Here is a 17,740-nt window from a genome sequence, read left to right on the forward strand (position 1 = left end):
CTTTATTTTGTGGTACTCGATTCTCAGTGGGTAAGGTCCCTCGCAGACACCAGATAAGGTCCCCCGCATTTTTTACCAAGCTGCGGGGGATCTTACCCCGTCAAATTTCACTGTTGATCTTTGAACCGATCGTGAGTCTAAACTAAGGTAAGCTTAAACTTAAAAATGAAGAGCAGTATCCACAAGTAGTTTGACTTTGACCAGCAAAAAGATTTAAGCCCTTCTGTTGACCGTGCTTTGTGTTATTTCATATTTTTTAACGTGGGAGACAGTATTTCTGACTTGTCTAGATGACATTTCTTCTCTTATGTAGTACACGAGAGTGTAAATGGTAAGACAACTAGCTGATTCAATGCAAAATAAAGTACCGAACAGTATGATATAAACTTCAATACTAGAAAGTCTGGTTATCTACTATTTTAAGGCATTAATTTGGAGACACCTACCATGTTGTTCGTCTTGCGGGGGAACGAATTGGGTGTTGTTCCTGCGGTGGAAAAAACTAGGCGTGCCACCATCCACGGCGTGAGTATGTCCGAGTGAGTGTGTGTGCGTGTGTGTGTGGGTGGAGAGGGGGGTTGGGGCTGCACACAACCCCTTTTTCTTTTCACACACACACACACACACACACACATACACACACACACACACAGAAACACTCACACACATACACGTGCGCGCACACACACACACACACATACACACATACTACACACATATATACACACATCACACACACACACACACACACACGCACGCGCGCGCGGCGATCGCGTTATGGGCTTCTTTAAAGGACACTGCTCCCACTTCAAGTACACTTGAAGCAAGCGAGAGCTTGTGTCCTTTTAAATGCGTTGTAACAAGTGCAAGTGCACTCTTAACTCTATTTGTTTACAATCAACACTTGTCGAGTACAACTGTTGAACGAAGGCTCGCGTCTTTCCTTCTTTCTTTTCACTCTTTGGGTAGCTGGCTTTGTTGAAACAGGACTGGTGTACTTTTGTCGGAGAACTTGGCGGCTATGTCACTGACACTGACAGATACATGTTCTCGTATTTGAAGGGAGATAACGCACTGGTCCGCTATCAAGGGGTAGTTACTCTTTTACAGTAGATCTCATGGCAGACGACGCATTGAAACTCAGGATTCTAAATAAAGGTATGAAAGTCGATATTTTCTCGTAGCTGTGACTGATATCGAGCGTGGCGCTGCATTTGTACTTGGCTAACAGTCAGGTTGAAAAGCTGACCCAGAATACTTTAGGCTGTGTTGTTTTCTTACAGCAACAGCCGTGACCTACCCGCTATAACTGAAGGACGTGCGAACTTTGTACTCGCCGGTAATTCAGACAGGCATCTGTTATCTCGTGACTGAGGGTATCTTGTTCGCATGATTACTGAGCGCTTTTTACCCGCTGTGCTGTAGTCCACCTTGAACTACGCTGTGTGTTGTGCGGGGGTCTGTCAGCGCATACAAATCTAGCACACTGTCGTGAATGAAGGCCACCTGTGTTGTGCTGTGGCCTTTTGCACGTAGAACTATTCGCACAACAACAACCTTGGTGTACAGTGGACAGTTTCGGTACTTGGACTTTCAAATTCGTGACATGACTTTGAACGCAAGGTAAACAAAACAGGAGAGCAAGAACTGATTGAAAAGACTGAAGAAAAGAATAAAACAGACCCGTGTAAGTTGAACTGAGAGTGTAGTAAATCTGCAACTGATCACTGTCAGGCATGGCTGGTATGTCGCTCGTGTCAAGACTAGCGCTGCGGGTGGGTTCATTGTGTGTGGGGTGTTTCTTCGCTGGAATTATTGCGGTGACCAATCTAGTAGCAGTGGTCAGAAAAGGGCCGAGCGCAGTGTTCTACACCAAGAAACGGTCTGCGCCGCCTGCTTGCCTACAGGACCCGAGTCTCGGAACGCATGGATATGCACACTTGGAGGTAGATAGGTTTTTGTCATTATTCATTTGTATGATTGTGTCTGAATGTGTGAATGTTGCAACACTATTAGTAGCAGATCTAGGCATGCCCTTTCATTGCATCTTCTTTAATGCCTTGGATATAGATCAGATACATTATGTGTCTGTTTTTAATGTGTGTGTGTGTGTGTGTGTGTGTGTGTGTATATTGTGTGTGTATGTGTGTGTGTGTGTGTGTGTGTGTGTATATTGTGTGTGTATGTGTGGTTGTGTGTGTGTGCGTGTGTGTGTCGGATCACATTCAGGAGGAATGTTTTTCCTCGGTCGGATCACATTCAGCAGGAATGTTCTTAATTTTTCCTACGCCCCTGGGAGAGAGACAAAAACGCGTATGTTTTTTTTGCTTGTTTGTGTGTGTTTTTACATTTAGTCAAGTTTTGACTAAATGTTTTAACATAGAGGAGGGAATCGAGACGAGGGTCGTGGTGTATGTGTGTCTGTCTGTCTGTCTGTGTGTGTGTGTGTGTGTAGAGCGATTCAGACTAAACTACTGGACCGATCTTTATGAAATTTGACATGAGAGTTCCTGGGTATGATATCCCCGGACGTTTTTTTTTCTTTTTTTCGATAAATACCTTTGATGACGTCCTATCCGGCTTTTTGTAAAAGTTGAGGCGGCACTGTCACACCCTCATTTTTCAATCAAATTGATTGAAATTTTGGCAAAGCAATCTTCGACGAAGGCCGGGGTTTGGTATTGCATTTCAGCTTGGTGGCTTAAAACCTAATGAGTGAGTTTGGTCATTAAAAATCGGAAACTTGTAATTAAAATTATTTTTTTATTAAACGATCCAAAAACAATTTCATCTTATTCTACATCATTTCCTGATTCCAAAAACATGTAATTATGTTATATGTGACCCTCCACCACGAAATGAGTCGCATGTCACCTCGCGCGGTTCTGCGCTAGGCTTAATATAAGTCCGGGATGTGTCTCGTAAGAGTGTGAGGGTCACCTTAGTCACAGGCTAAAAACTCAAAAAGTGTTTGCTCTTTTCTAAAACGGTTTTCACCACTGGATAGAGCATAAAAAACTCTTTAGGGAAATGTAAAAATATGAAAATCATGCAAAGGTGACATGTGACTCATTCCGTGGTGGAGGGTCACATACATGTATTTGGATTAAAAACAAGCTCTGAAAATTAAAGATATAAAAATTATGATCAAAATTAAATTTCCAAAATCGATTCAAAAACTATTTCATCTTATTCCTTGTCGGTTCCTGATTCCAAAAACATATAGATATGATATGTTTGAATTAAAAACACGCTCAGAAAGTTAAAACGAAGAGAGGTACAGTAAAGCGTGCTATGTCACACGCTTTCCTTCTTTGCCACTACTAAAGCAAACGTGTGCAAGATGTAGAGGTTACATGCCGAGTCTCAGTGATTATTAAAAATAATGGTCGAAGTTGGCGGATCATGAAAAATGCGAGCTTCAGCGAGCTTTTTCATGACCGCGAACTGAGACCATTATTTTTAATAATCACTGAGACGAGGTGTGTAACCTCTTTATTCCTCCTTTCTTCAGTTATTCAAAGAAAACAGGAGTTTTTGTGCGAAAGTTTGATCGAGTCCGAATCACTCAACCAGTCAACCTGCGCAGGCGATCGATTAATGCGCGGTTGTATAGTTCCGTGCAAATCATTCCATTCTGTTAACACTTCTTGTCAGTTTCCCTGTTTTAGACTAAAATCAAGTACACAGATATGCTGTTATTCTGCTGTGGCGGTAAAGGCAGATATTGTGTGTTCTGTTTATGTTTTAGTATCGTTTAGGAAAATGTTCTTTCGTCAAATGGGACTAGCAGACGAACTTTTGCACCCGTGTTCCAACGTTAATTACTGTATGAAGTTCAGTTTTCTGGGGAAAATAGTGTATGAAACCGCTTTATGTTGTTTAAATTGATGAGATGTGTGCATTTGGTTGCGTATGATCTGTTTATAAAATGAAATATTGTTGAAAACTGACCGTCGGATTGCAGTCAGTGTTGTCGAAGAAACTGCGTTAAAAGAAGGGGAACTACTCTTGTCGGCAAGAGTATGAGTTACTTGCCTTGGGAATTTGCTTGTGATGAACGGTGTGTGCACGGCAGATCTAGACTCAGAAAACAACCTAACTCATGGATTTTATATGGAGATTCATGTGTTCAGGCCTGTAGTTGTTAATTTAAATGCGGTATGTTTGTATTGTTTGCTCCAGAGATGTATATTTCGTACGTATAGAGCGTTCGGAACTTTTCAGTCGCAAAAGTAGTACCAAAACAGAACAGCTTCTCAACCCATTGCACTATCGAGGATTCAGGCTGTTGCTGGCTCGTTATTTGTTTGGTTGCTGGGTCATTATCAAAAAATAACTAGCTCTACAAGTTTACAGAGGTAAAGAAGCAGAGGGGGGAATAATGTGTATACAACTCTCCTGTGTTCACTTTCAAGTGAATAACTATCGTTCTGATATCATTTTAAAGTGAAGCTAAAGAAACCTGGTATCGGCACTGCTGTGCATCTCCTATGATCTCAATGGTATCAAGGCACGGGTCATAGAGATCAATTTAGATCTAGATCTATTTCCGGTTGTGTTATTTTCCTTCCACCATTCCTCGATGGAAAAGAGTTCGTGTTGTTTTTGTTTTAATTTTTGTCTTTGTCGTTGATCATTGTATACACAAATTACACAAACGTCATCTTGTGAGGGACCAAAAAATATTGAAACTCTCGGATGATTTTTTTGTGTGGTATCAACCTCGACCTACGGTCTCGGTTGATACCACAAAAAAATCATCCTCGAGTTTCAATATTGTTCGGTCCCTCACTCGATGACGTTGTGTAATCTCTATATGTTCCATGCTTTGGAGCATGTGCAAGAACGGATTCAAACTCGAAATCGTCCCTCCAAAAGCCCCAAAATGCACACACGACTTTTATTTCTCCTGCTGTTGTCGTGTCTTCTCTTTACAAATTCTTCAACGCTGAGAATACTGAAAACGGCATCCCAGACTACAGTACTGTTTCCATACGCGAGTTTAGCTTCCCTTGGAAAGTGGCTCGCTCAGGAGGCCTGTTAGTCTGAAACTAGAAGGACATAGTTCTGAACATAGATGACAAAGACCCCGGAAAGAACAAACATTTCGCGGATGCAGACACAGAAAGACGTCATGAAGAATGGAATGCTTCAAAAGATACAGACTGTGACGATGACTGTGACGTCATTCACATATATACCGAGACGTCATTCATAGTTGTTCGTTCACTTTCGTCAAAAAGTAGATCTCTCCACAATGGCTGCTCCTGTGTTTAGGTTTATCAAGCGTGAGTACGCAAAACGTGTTTGTTCTCTCCTCTGTTGAAGCTGTGAGACATAATCGCCATTACGAGCTAGTCGTGTGACAGAGAGTGTTCTTGCACACTCGACTGCTGCTGTTTCACTCCGGCTAAAGCCGTCGTGAAACATCTACAGTCTCGTGTGCAAGAAAACTCTCTGTCACACGACTAGCTCGTAATAGCGGGTAATGAAGCACAGCGCAACCGCTGCCGCGCCAAACAGGCTCGTCACTTTCACTGCCTTTTGCACTAGCGGCGGACTACGTTCAGTTTTATTCTGTGAGTTCCACAGCTTGACTAAATGTAGTAATTTCGCCTTACGCGACTTGTTTTTTTTGTGTGTGTAGTTCTTTTTGTGTGGTTATTGTTAAGCATGTAGTGTAAAAAGGAAAGGAAAGCGACCATTGTATACAGAAACACGACTGCTTGCGTCCATATAATTAAACGTGTTGGCTATTTTGAGAAATCTTTCAATAAATAATTCATACTAGCAGCATGTAGACAATGAGTTTGCAGTTCAACCAAGAGAGAAAATGTGTGACTCTCCACCACGAAATGAGTCGCATGTCACCTCGCGCCGGGAAGTGTTTGGTAACAGTGTGAGGGTCACCTTAGTCAGAGGCTTATAACTCAAACAGTTTTCGCTCTTTTCTAAAACGTTTTTCACCACTGGATAGAGCTTAAAAAACTCTTTAGGAAAATTTCAAAATATTAAAATCATGCAAAGGTGACATGCGACTCATTCCGTGGTGGAGGGTCAGAAATGTCGTCTACTTTCACAGGATGTCAGGATTCATTACGTGAGCAATGGAGCAGAGGACAAACCGTTGATGCTGTGTGTGCATGGCTTTCCGGAGTTCTGGTACTCTTGGAGACACCAACTCAGAGAATTCAAGGACGATTACAGGTGTGTATATTCAGGGTGTGTTAGGTTACCTGAAAACATAGAATTCAAAGACGATTACAGGTGTGTAGATTTAGTGTGTGCTCGTTTACCTTCAAACAGAGAATTCAAAAACAGTTACAGGTATGTTTATTCAGGGTGTGTTAGCTAGTTTACCTGAAAACATAGAAATCAAAGACAATTACAGGTGTGTATATTTAGTGTGTGCTCGTTTACCTTCAAACAGAGAATTCAAAAACAGTTACAGGTGTGTTTATTCAGGGTGTGTTAGCTAGTTTACCTGAAAACATAGAATTCAAAGACGAGTACAGGTGTGTAGTTTCAGTGTGTGCTCGTTTACCTTCAAACAGAGAATTCAACAAGTCGCGTAAGGCGAAAATACAATATTTAGTCAAGTAGCTGTCGAACTCACAGAATGAAACTGAACGCAATGCAACGCAGCAAGACCGTATACTCGTAGTCCACGGCTCACAGCATAGGCAGTGAAATTGACAAGAAGAGCGGGGTAGTAGTTGCGCTGGGAAGGATAGCACGCTTTTCTGTACATCTCTTTGTTTTAACTTTCTGAGCGTGTTTTTAATCCAAACATATCATATCTATATGTTTTTGGAATCAGGAACCGACAAGGAATAAGATGAAAGTGTTTTTAAATTGATTTGGACACTTTAATTTTGATAATAATTTTTATATATTTAATTTTCAGAGCTTGTTTTTAATCCGAATATAACATATTTATATGTTTTTGGAATCAGCAAATGATGGAGAATAAGATAAACGTAAATTTGGATCGTTTTATACATTTTTATTTTTTTTTACAATTTTCCGATTTTTAATGACCAAAGTCATTAATTAATTTTTAAGCCACCAAGCTGAAATGCAATACCGAAGTCCGGGCTTCGTCGAAGATTACTTGACCAAAATTTCAACCAATTTGGTTGAAAAATGAGGGCGTGACAGTGCCGCCTCAACTTTCACGAAAAGCCGGATATGACGTCATCAAAGACATTTATCAAAAAAATGAAAAAAACGTTCGGGGATTTCATACCCAGGAACTCTCATGTCAAATTTCATAAAGATCGGCCCAGTAGTTTAGTCTGAATCGCTCTACACACACACACACACACACACACACGCACAGACAGACACACATACACCACGACCCTCGTTTCGATTCCCCCTCGATGTTAAAATATTTAGTCAAAACTTGACTAAATATAAAAACAGTTACAGGTATGTTTATTCAGGGTGTGTTAGCTAGTTTACCTGAAAACATAGAAATCAAAGACAATTACAGGTGTGTTTTGAGGCTGTGGCACTTTACCCTAAAACAGTGAATTCAAAAGCAATCACAGGTGTTAACATTTAAGGTTACGATAAATTACATGAAAAACAAAACAGACAAGTATGTGTATATCGCAGCCTTAATGATTGACCTGTAAGAATTGTACGTGTGTTGTATGTGAAGGTGTAAAAGTACTCGCCACGGTGTTGTAAAACGCGCAGGTCTTTGCTTTTTTTTTTTTTTTTTTTTTACTGATTGAGGAACTTGGTAACCTATTCAATACACGCCCCTATGTATTCTTTAAGGGAAATAAAATAGACATGTGTGTGTAAGCTCTTTTGATGAAAGGAATTTCGAGACATCTGCTTGTTGACTTTCATAATTCTAAACATTGTATAATTATGTGGTACAAAGACCCACAACTGACCTTGCCTTCAAACGCGTGGCAAAAATCAACAACTTGGCTGTGTTGGTTTAAACAGTGTTTATTCAACAATGTATGGATAATGCATAAGGCCAAAAAAAATAATAGGTGTGGTTACGGTAACATAGCCCAAAAAAATAGGTTAGGAAGGTAGGCAATCACTTTTTTTTTTTTACTTTTTTTTCTAATGTGTACAAATTAAACCTACTTGACAGGGAAATAAGTGTGCGACTCGGGCGATTTCGCTTTCATTGCGTTTTCTGCACTCGTTTTCTTGTGTGTGTTTTTTTGTTTTGACAAATGTAATAAAAAGTTATAGGGTCGGCCCCTAAAAATAGGGTAGGTCGGGTTACCGTAACCACACCTATTTTTTTTTTTAGGCCTAACAATACATACTTGGCCGTGTTCACACCGTATAACCGGTTGATACGTAGAAACTACCCACGCTCCGGTTCAATCGATTTCAGCTCTCACGCGGCGGCAAAGCGAGGTGAGTTGCTCCACAAATTGCATCATAACTTTCACAAAAAGACATTTTATCGTATTATTGTTGTTTGCACTTTAGCATAAGAAGTATGCGTACCATATTCCAGAATTATTTTATTATTTAAATGCACTTGTAAAAGGGGAGCAGAGAATATTGACACATTTCAAGCGTTCTGCGCCAAAATGTTGACTTTTCATTGTTATTATGGAATATTTAATGCAAGTAAAAGATTATAGTCAACGGGAAAGTCAAGATTAATCAATTCTTGAAACATGAGTGTACTTGTTGGTCTTTGAAAAGTTGCAATTCGATTACATGTCAATAAATCGCGTAGCAACCCTACAGATTGCCGGTTGATACTCTCACGCTCGGTAGGGTGAGACTCTCACGCAAAGTTTTTATTCTCTGGTTGAGACTCTCACGAATGATTTTTGCTTTATTTGAGCAAAAAAAACCAACAATTTACTCGTTTATGCAGGCAATCTTTGTTTGTCCGGTATTTTGCCACTGATTCCTGTTCTCCCCCCCCCACACACACATATATACATGACCCCTCTCCCCATCATAGAGTTGTTATGATCCCTTTTCCCCTATTGTAGTTTCGGCAAACTCGGGGTGTACCGCCTCTTTACAGACAGTATGAGCTGTCATTCATACCATAATACACCCTTGATAATGTAAATGTCCGAGAAAACCCACACTGTTGCAGATCCTCTGTTATTGGGGAAAACAAGGATCATGGTGATTTTCTTGACATGATTCACTTGAATTTCTGCTTGTTCATGATCAAAAACTATATTTAACTACATTTCTAACTGTATAAGAGGCATGTTTGGAAGTGGATTGTGGAGTAAATATGTAAACCTGAAATACATGAAGTAAATACTAATTCTTTGGCTCGGCTCGTTGATTTCATTAGAAACTCTCCTACTCTTTGTCTTAGTGAAGTTAGTCAGGTCTCTGATCAGATCTTCGTCCTCGCTTGATTTCTTCTTCTTCCTCTTCTTCTTCTTCCGTGGTAGGACTGGGTTCTCTCGAACGTTGAAAAGTCCTGCAGGTTGTCCATACACTTTTGGATTTCTGCCGTTCTGACCCAGTGACTGTGTAAAAAACATATCTCAGTGACGCAACATGCTCTCTCCAACGCTGGTGTCACTCACGTCAGTTTCAATTAAAGTGACAATCACTTTGCCTTTGCCGACTCTGATTCTGAAACAGACCAGATCTGCAAGTCAATCAATGCTTTGTGGATGAATGCTGGCGGGACCCTGTCTGTCAAACTGAGAGAGAGAGAGAGAGAGAGAGAGAGAGAGAGAGAGAGAGAGAGAGAGAGAGAGAGAGAGAGAGAGAGAGAGAGAGAGAGAGAGAGAGAGAGAGGTTTTAAACATTAAGAGACTACATAAGAGATTTTGCATCAAATCCAAACAGGTAAACATGCTAAGACATGAAATATTCTCCGTTTTCCATTTGAAAAACTGCGTGAGAGTCGCAACCGAGTATGCGTGAGAGTCGCAACCTTTCAAAATAAAGCAAGCGTGAGAGTATCAACCGGCAATTTGTAGGGTTGCTACGCGATTTCTTGACGTGTAATCGAATTGCAACTTTTCAAAGACCAAAAAGTACACTCATGTTTCAAGAATTGATTAATCTTGACTTTCCCGTTGACTATAATCTTTTACTTGCATTAAATATTCCATAATAACAATGAAAAGTCAACATTTTGGCGCAGAACGCTTGAAATGTGTCAATATTCTCTGCTCCCCTTTTACAAGTGCATTTAAATAATAAAATAATTCTGGAATATGATACGCATACTTCTTATGCTAAAGTGCAAACAACAATAATACGATAAAATGTCTTTTTGTGAAAGTTATGATGCAATTTGTGGAGCAACTCACCTCGCTTTGCCGCCGCGTGAGAGCTGAAATCGATTGAACCGGAGCGTGGGTAGTTTCTTCGTATCAACCGGTTATACGGTGTGGTGTTCTGTGGAATATCTTGTTGAAATAATTTCATGATGCCTGTTATAATGTGCTAAATTAATTCAGCAAAGAAACCTGCACGAAAGGCCTGTTGTATTTGTTGAAAGGTGTTATAATCTCGTTAAACAACCTGAGAAGCTCGGTGTTGGTGAGCATCATTGGTTAAACGGGAATTGACTGTGAACAGAGTGGTGGCGATTGATCAAAGAGGCTATGGTGACTCCGACAAACCAACATCGGTGTCCGAGTACTCTCTGCTGGCCCTGACCAACGACCTGAGACAACTGGTCACTGCACTAGGTGAGCTCCACCTTCCCACAACACACACACACGCAATCTCTCTCTCTCTCTCTCTCTCTCTCTCTCTCTCTCTCTCTCTCTCTCTCTCTCTCTCTCTCTCTCTCTCTCTCTCTCTCTCTCTCTCTCTCTCTCGGCCTCTCTCTCGGCGCGCGTGTGTGTGCGAGTCGACTTTTCTTTTCCTTTGTATTATATTGACATACATGTACATTTCAATGTTCTATCATGCATTATGTATTCGTATAGGTAATGTTGTAATTAGTAATACTGTATGATTGCGATTGACAATTGTCCTTTTATTGTCTTTATTTTTATGTCTTAGTTTAGCAGGGACAGACTGTAAGACTAGGCGTGAGCCTAAAATCTCCATCTTTGAGTAATAAAGTTCTCTTTCTCTCTCTCTCTCTCTCTCTCTCTCTCTCTCTCTCTCTCTCTCTCTCTCTCTCTCTCTCTCTCTCTCTCTCTCTCTCTCTCTCTCTCTCTCTCTCTCTCTCTCTCTCTGTGTTTGTGTGTGGCACGTGTGTGGCACGTGTGTGTGTGTGTGTGTGTGTGTGTGTGTGTGTGTGTGTGCGTGTGTGTGTGTGTGTGTTCGTGTGTCTGTGTGTGCGCGCGCGCATGTGAGTGCCTGCAACTTTATACGCGTGTGTACGCATGTCAGTTCATACCGTGGCAGTACAGCAACATGTATACACTTTGTCCAGGCTACAAGAAGTGCGTACTTGTCGGTCATGACTGGGGAGGCGTAGTGGCCTGGTCATTTGCTCAGACGTGTCCTGAGATGGTTGAGCGCTTCATCGTCATGAACTGTCCGTCCTCTGCTGGCTACATCAAGCGTGTCTCTGCTGGTCTCAGCCAGATCAAGAAGTCTTGGTACGTTTGTCATGTATCCGTTAAAGGCACAATCCTTTACCTTGACCTTCCACCATCTTCGCTCTTGTTAAAAATAGAACGCTTCTGTTTAACGCATACACGTGCCACACACACAGACAAACACACACACGCACACAGGGCCGTAGCAGCCCTACCGGCCACTCCGGCCATGGCCGGACCAGTTTTTTGTTAAAAAAAAAAAAAATCGTCTTCATAAGCTTCAGCGCTGTGTTAGGAGGAAGGAGGGGTCGTGACTTAGATCGCACAATGACAGCGTTAAGCGAGAAATTGTCACTAATTGACATTCACAAGTGAAGACTATAGATCTAAATCTAAAGTAAAACTAAAAGGCAAACTGCGTATGCACCGACTGAGACGCATTACTGATCCACTGAGCCATCGCGTTTTGCACTGAAGAGACATCTGAGTTATCTACCTTAGTTCACGTTTTTCGTTTCCCGGGAAAAGTACCTTTTTATTTTTTTTATGGCCGGACCACTTTTAGGAGCTGTGCTACAGCACTGGCACATACACACACACACACACACACACACACACACACACACACACACACACACACACACACACACACACACACACACACACACACACACACACACACACACTTTCATTCTTGCCCAAACAGAGTTGTCCACAGTCTCGGATCTGCATAGGATCATACCGTCCCTCCATAGGAACACATCCATAACCTCAACAGCCTGACAGCGTCCTGTGTAGTGTAAGAATTTGCTGACACCTTTGCCAGCCTGCTAAATTAAAGACACAAAAAGACAGAGTGAGAGACAGAAACACACAGACAGACAGAGGAAGAGAAAATGAGAGACAAAACCACAGACAGACAGACAGACAGAGACAGAGGAAGACAGAGTGAGAGACAAAACCACAGACAGACAGATATATATAGAGTGTCATCCTTTTTTTCAGGTACATCACCCTCTTCCAGGTGCCTTACATCCCCGAACTGAACCTAACCGTGAACGACATGGCGTCTCTGAAGGGAGTTTTCAAGGGCAGCGTCATGGGTGTCCGGTCCGACGAGATGACTGACGAGGATGTCGAGGCCTACAAGTACACCTTTCAGAGTCAGTGTTCCACAATATATACAGTACACCTTTCAGAGTCAGTGTTCTACAATATATACAGTACACCTTTCAGAGTCAGTGTTCTACAATATATACAGTACACCTTTCAGAGTCAGTGTTCTACAATATATAAAGTACACCTTTCAGAGTCAGTGTTCCACAATATATAAAGTACACCTTAGTTTCAGAGTCAGTGTTCCACAATATATAAAGTACACCTTTCAGAGTCAGTGCTCCACAATATATAAAGTACACCTTTCAGAGTCAGTGTTCTACAATATATACAGTACACCTTTCAGAGTCAGTGTTCTACAATATATACAGTACACCTTTCAGAGTCAGTGTTCCACAATATATAAAGTACACCTTTCAGAGTCAGTGTTCTACAATATATACAGTACACCTTTCAGAGTCAGTGTTCTACAATATATACAGTACACCTTTCAGAGTCAGTGTTCTACAATATATACAGTACACCTTTCAGAGTCAGTGTTCCACAATATATAAAGTACACCTTTCAGAGTCAGTGTTCTACAATATATACAGTACACCTTTCAGAGTCAGTGTTCCACAATATATACAGACCGGCACGGTTGGCCTAGTGGAAAGGCGTCCGCCCCGTGATCGGGAGGTCATGGGTTCGAACCCCGGCCGGGTCATACCTAAGACTTTAAAATTGGCAATCTAGTGGCTGCTCCGCCTGGCGTCTGGCATTATGGGGTTAGTGCTAGGACTGGTTGGTCCGGTGTCAGAATAATGTGACTGGGTGAGACATGAAGCCTGTGCTGCGACTTCTGTCTTGTGTGTGGCGCACGTTATATGTCAAAGCAGCACCGCCCTGATATGGCCCTTCGTGGTCGGCTGGGCGTTAAGCAAACAAACAAAATACAATATATACAGTAAACCTTTCAGAGTCAGTGCTCCACAATATATAAAGTACACCTTTCAGAGTCAGTGTTCTACAATATATACAGTACACCTTTCAGAGTCAGTGTTCTACAATATATACAGTACACCTTTCAGAGTCAGTGCTCCACAATATATAAAGAACACCTTTCAGAGTCAGTGTTCTACAATATATACAGTACACCTTTCAGAGTCAGTGTTCTACAATATATACAGTACACCTTTCCGAGTCAGTGTTCTACAATATATACAGTAAACCTTTCAGAGTCAGTGTTCTACAATATATACAGTACACCTTTCAGAGTCAGTGCTCCACAATATATAAAGTACACCTTTCAGAGTCAGTGTTCTACAATATATACAGTACACCTTTCAGAGTCAGCGTTCTACAATATATACAGTACACCTTTCAGAGTCAGTGTTCTACAATATATACAGTACACCTTTCAGAGTCAGTGTTCTACAATATATACAGTACACCTTTCAGAGTCAGTGTTCTACAATATATATCTTGTTTTCCACATTATTCGTTAAAAGTGAAACAAGTGTGCGTGCGTGGAAAGGCAATGAGAATGGTAAGTTCTGATTGTTCTGATCCATACTGATTATGACGAACGTGAGTCGTATGAGCATTTTATTTGTATTGATATATTCATTGAATATCATTAACTAATTCGTACACATACTTTTTGTTTCCACAGGAAACGGCTTCACTGGACCGCTCAACTACTACAGAGCCCTAATTCGCTACCCAGAGCTGTTCTTCTATCGTCTCCCGACCCCAGACCTCAGGGTCCAATGTCCCACGCTCATCATCTGGGGGTGCAAAGATGGCGCACTGGATAGGGAGCTCGCGGCGCTTTCCGCAGAAAGCGTTGCGGGCGAGGTTGCTGTCAAGTACATCGAGGACTCCAGTCACTGGGTGCAGATGGACCGCTATCAAGAGGTCAACGCGCACGTGAGAGAGTTCTTGGAGAGCACTGGAAAGAAGTCGGAGTGAAATCGCTACGTTGGCCTTGAAACTTGAAGTGCGCATCCATTCACTGAGTGCCGATGGACCAATATGAAGAGAACAGTGTGATTTCTTTCTTTCTTTATTTGGTGTTTAACGTCGTTTTCAACCACGAAGGTTATATCGCGACGGGGAAAGGGGGGAGATGGGATAGAGCCACTTGTCAATTGTTTCTTGTTCACAAAAGCACCAATCAAAAATTTGCTCAGTCCATGGGCTTGCAACGTTGTACAATATATTACCTTACTGGGAGAATGCAAGTTTCCAGTACAAAGGACTTAACATTTCTTACATACTGCTTGACTAAAATCTTTACAAACATTGACTATATTCTATACAGGAAACACTTAACAAGGGTAAAAGGAGAAACAGAATCCGTTAGTCGCCTCTTACGACATGCTGGGGAGCATCGGGTAAATTCTTCCCCCTAACCCGCGGGGGGTAGAGTGTGATTACGAGAGAGATTTTGGGAAGCACTGATAAGAAGTCACAGTAAAGTAACTATTTTGGCTTTGATATTTGAAGTACTTCAGTCATTGGGTGTAGATGTACCGATCGGAAGAGAGATCAAATGCTGAGAACTTGCACCGCAACGAGAGCAGATGTACCGATATGAAGAGATCAATGCACCCGTTAGAGCATTTTAGACGGACACAGACAAGGAGCTGCAGTCAAATTGCTGTTTGTCATAAATAGTTTTCATGCTCCATTTGTTCTTTTTCTTTTTACAACGCGAGCATGTTTGGCTAACGGATAAGCATGTACACATGAACAAAAGCAAGCTGAAGTGTGATGTACTTTGTGTCGTCTTCTACTTCTCGCAGTCTGGGTTTAACAGGGTTGGACTCGTCCGTCACAAACTCGTAATAAAAACAGTTGTTGTATTGTTGACGTTTATTTTCTTCTTCTAAAACTAGGTGGACATTTACTTTCAGGTTACTAGACTAAACAAAGAATGACTAAAAGGAAAATATAGAAATAAGGAAAGAAAGGAAAAGGACTCTAGCCAGCATGTGCATCCTGAAATCAACAAACTTTCAAATGCAATCAATTACACGGCTAGAAAACATAATCAACATAATTCAAAACGAACATCAGAACAAATATCTTATTGTTGACAACACACTTTGATTAACAGTCATCGGATCAAAACACTGCCCACTGGTTAACAACATTTTATCAGAACATCGCCCAAATGAACTAGAACCACAAGCGAACTCACTGCCAATCTTACAGTTTGGAGTATACGCTATCTTCTGTTAATATGCTTATGGATTAGACTTCATTAATTGGATCCTAAACATAAGGAACACAAATCTAAATCAATTCCAATTCACACACAATGGAACGGAATTGTCCATCAGAATAAGACACAACTTATCCGAAAAAGGATTAAAATCTCATAGAGCCTAAAGACTCATTTACTCATATATCTGTTAGTTCTTTCATAAATCACTAACTTTCCGAGTACATCGTTCAATTTCATTTTTTCTGATCTCAAGTTTACAACCATGACAACCAATATGATCCTCGTATTAATCTTTCATTCAGTTACATATTACACATTACATATTTCTCACAAAAGGACAAACACTTTCCGCCGCATCATTACATAGTTTTTCCTGTCTTTCTCCACGCAGAAAGATAACGCATTACTTTGTTCTTCTGACAATAAAAACTATAATTCTTAACTATGCTTAGCTACTGACAGACAGACTCAAAACAAAGCAAAGATTGGTCATACTTAATCCACATTCCGATAGCAGAACCATAATATCTAGCGTCACAAATTGCAAATCAAGTATAAGAATTGCATCATGCTTTTACATAATAACGATAGGGAAATATCTGCTGTTTCATACATCATACACTTATACACGCATAACGATAACAAGTAACAAAATGAAATAATCCACAACATACCTTAGTCAGGAAGCACAGAGCAAAATATAACGCGTCTTTCTTTGACGGTGGATTCTGTGAAAGTGAGGTTTGTCTCACGGTTCTTCATGCCTGGAACTTTTCTTAACTATTCACTTTAATTAACAATGACCGCGCGCGATAGCCGCCGCGGCCTGGGACTCTGGTACCAAGGACATTACAATACTGACACGGCGTTGTTTGGGAAATTTAGTAGCTGTGGACAGGCTTACGGTAAGAGACGCTAGACATTAAATTAGCTATCTGATAAAACTACTGATGGGGACACACACACACATGCACACTATATAGTGACTAACATTAATACAGACTATAAGGACTAACACTACAGTAAACACTACAGACTATAAGGACTAACACTACAGTAAACACTACGGTGGTTACACACTTATAAATTGGACATACCAGAAGGGGACGAGTCCAATGTCGACTTTTGTTTCTCTCACCCTTTGCTACTCTGTTTGCCAGATCTTTTTAGTCTGATCGTCAGCAACCAACTAGCACTACGTTGCCACGGGAAACGCACGGTAAAGACTTCGCGCGGCATCAAGCGATGAAAGGGACAGCATGTAATGAATCGGGTTGTGAAGTGCCTAGCAATCATAATCGCAAAACATTCCCTGTGCCATTTGTGATTTGCCTTAATAAAAGAAATATGTATTCGGATAAGTAAACTGATCTGTGTGTGTGTGTGTGTGGGTGTGTCTGCCTGTCTGCCTGTCTTGTCTTTGTTTCGCGTGTGTGTGTTTGTCTTCCAGTGTCAGAGTCATGGGTGTTTGACATTTGTCGTTGCTGTGAAGTACATGTAGCGATCATTAATGTTAATGAGGTAAAACAATTTCAGGAGCGAATTCATTCTCGAGTACAACACTTTTTTTTAGCACAGTGTAGCTTGAGGTGCTGGTGTTGTTGTAAAATGATGTATCGATTTCTAAGTACACATAACACAACCACACACTTACACACACAAACACACACACACACACACGCGCACACACATACACACACACACACACACACAAAACGCATTGCTGTGACACTGAAATGATACACTGAAAAGCCAAGCATGTATCCTGTGTTTGTCTCCTTTATTGGTATGACGCACACCAACACATGCACACACACACACACACACACACACACACACACACACACACACACACACACACACACACACACACACACACACAACTTGAGTGCGCCGATGCAAATTCGCATGCATTCACTCC

The 17,740-nt window shown here is 41.2% G+C and overlaps 1 protein-coding gene across 1 annotated transcript; it reads left to right on the top strand.

The window, feature by feature from the left end:
• Positions 1–1,332: 1,332 nt before the first annotated feature.
• Positions 1,333–17,185, top strand: LOC138957070 (epoxide hydrolase 1-like; the record flags this gene model as incomplete). Its single annotated transcript, XM_070328243.1, is given in 6 exon segments — positions 1,333–1,946; positions 6,086–6,210; positions 10,570–10,682; positions 11,381–11,549; positions 12,495–12,652; positions 14,260–17,185. Coding segments are annotated over 6 exon segments (1,074 nt in total). The 3' UTR covers positions 14,559–17,185.
• Between the last annotated feature and the right edge of the window lie 555 nt (positions 17,186–17,740).

Source organism: Littorina saxatilis, unplaced genomic scaffold, assembly GCF_037325665.1.
Source record: "Littorina saxatilis isolate snail1 unplaced genomic scaffold, US_GU_Lsax_2.0 scaffold_588, whole genome shotgun sequence".
Lineage (NCBI taxonomy): Eukaryota > Metazoa > Mollusca > Gastropoda > Littorinimorpha > Littorinidae > Littorina > Littorina saxatilis.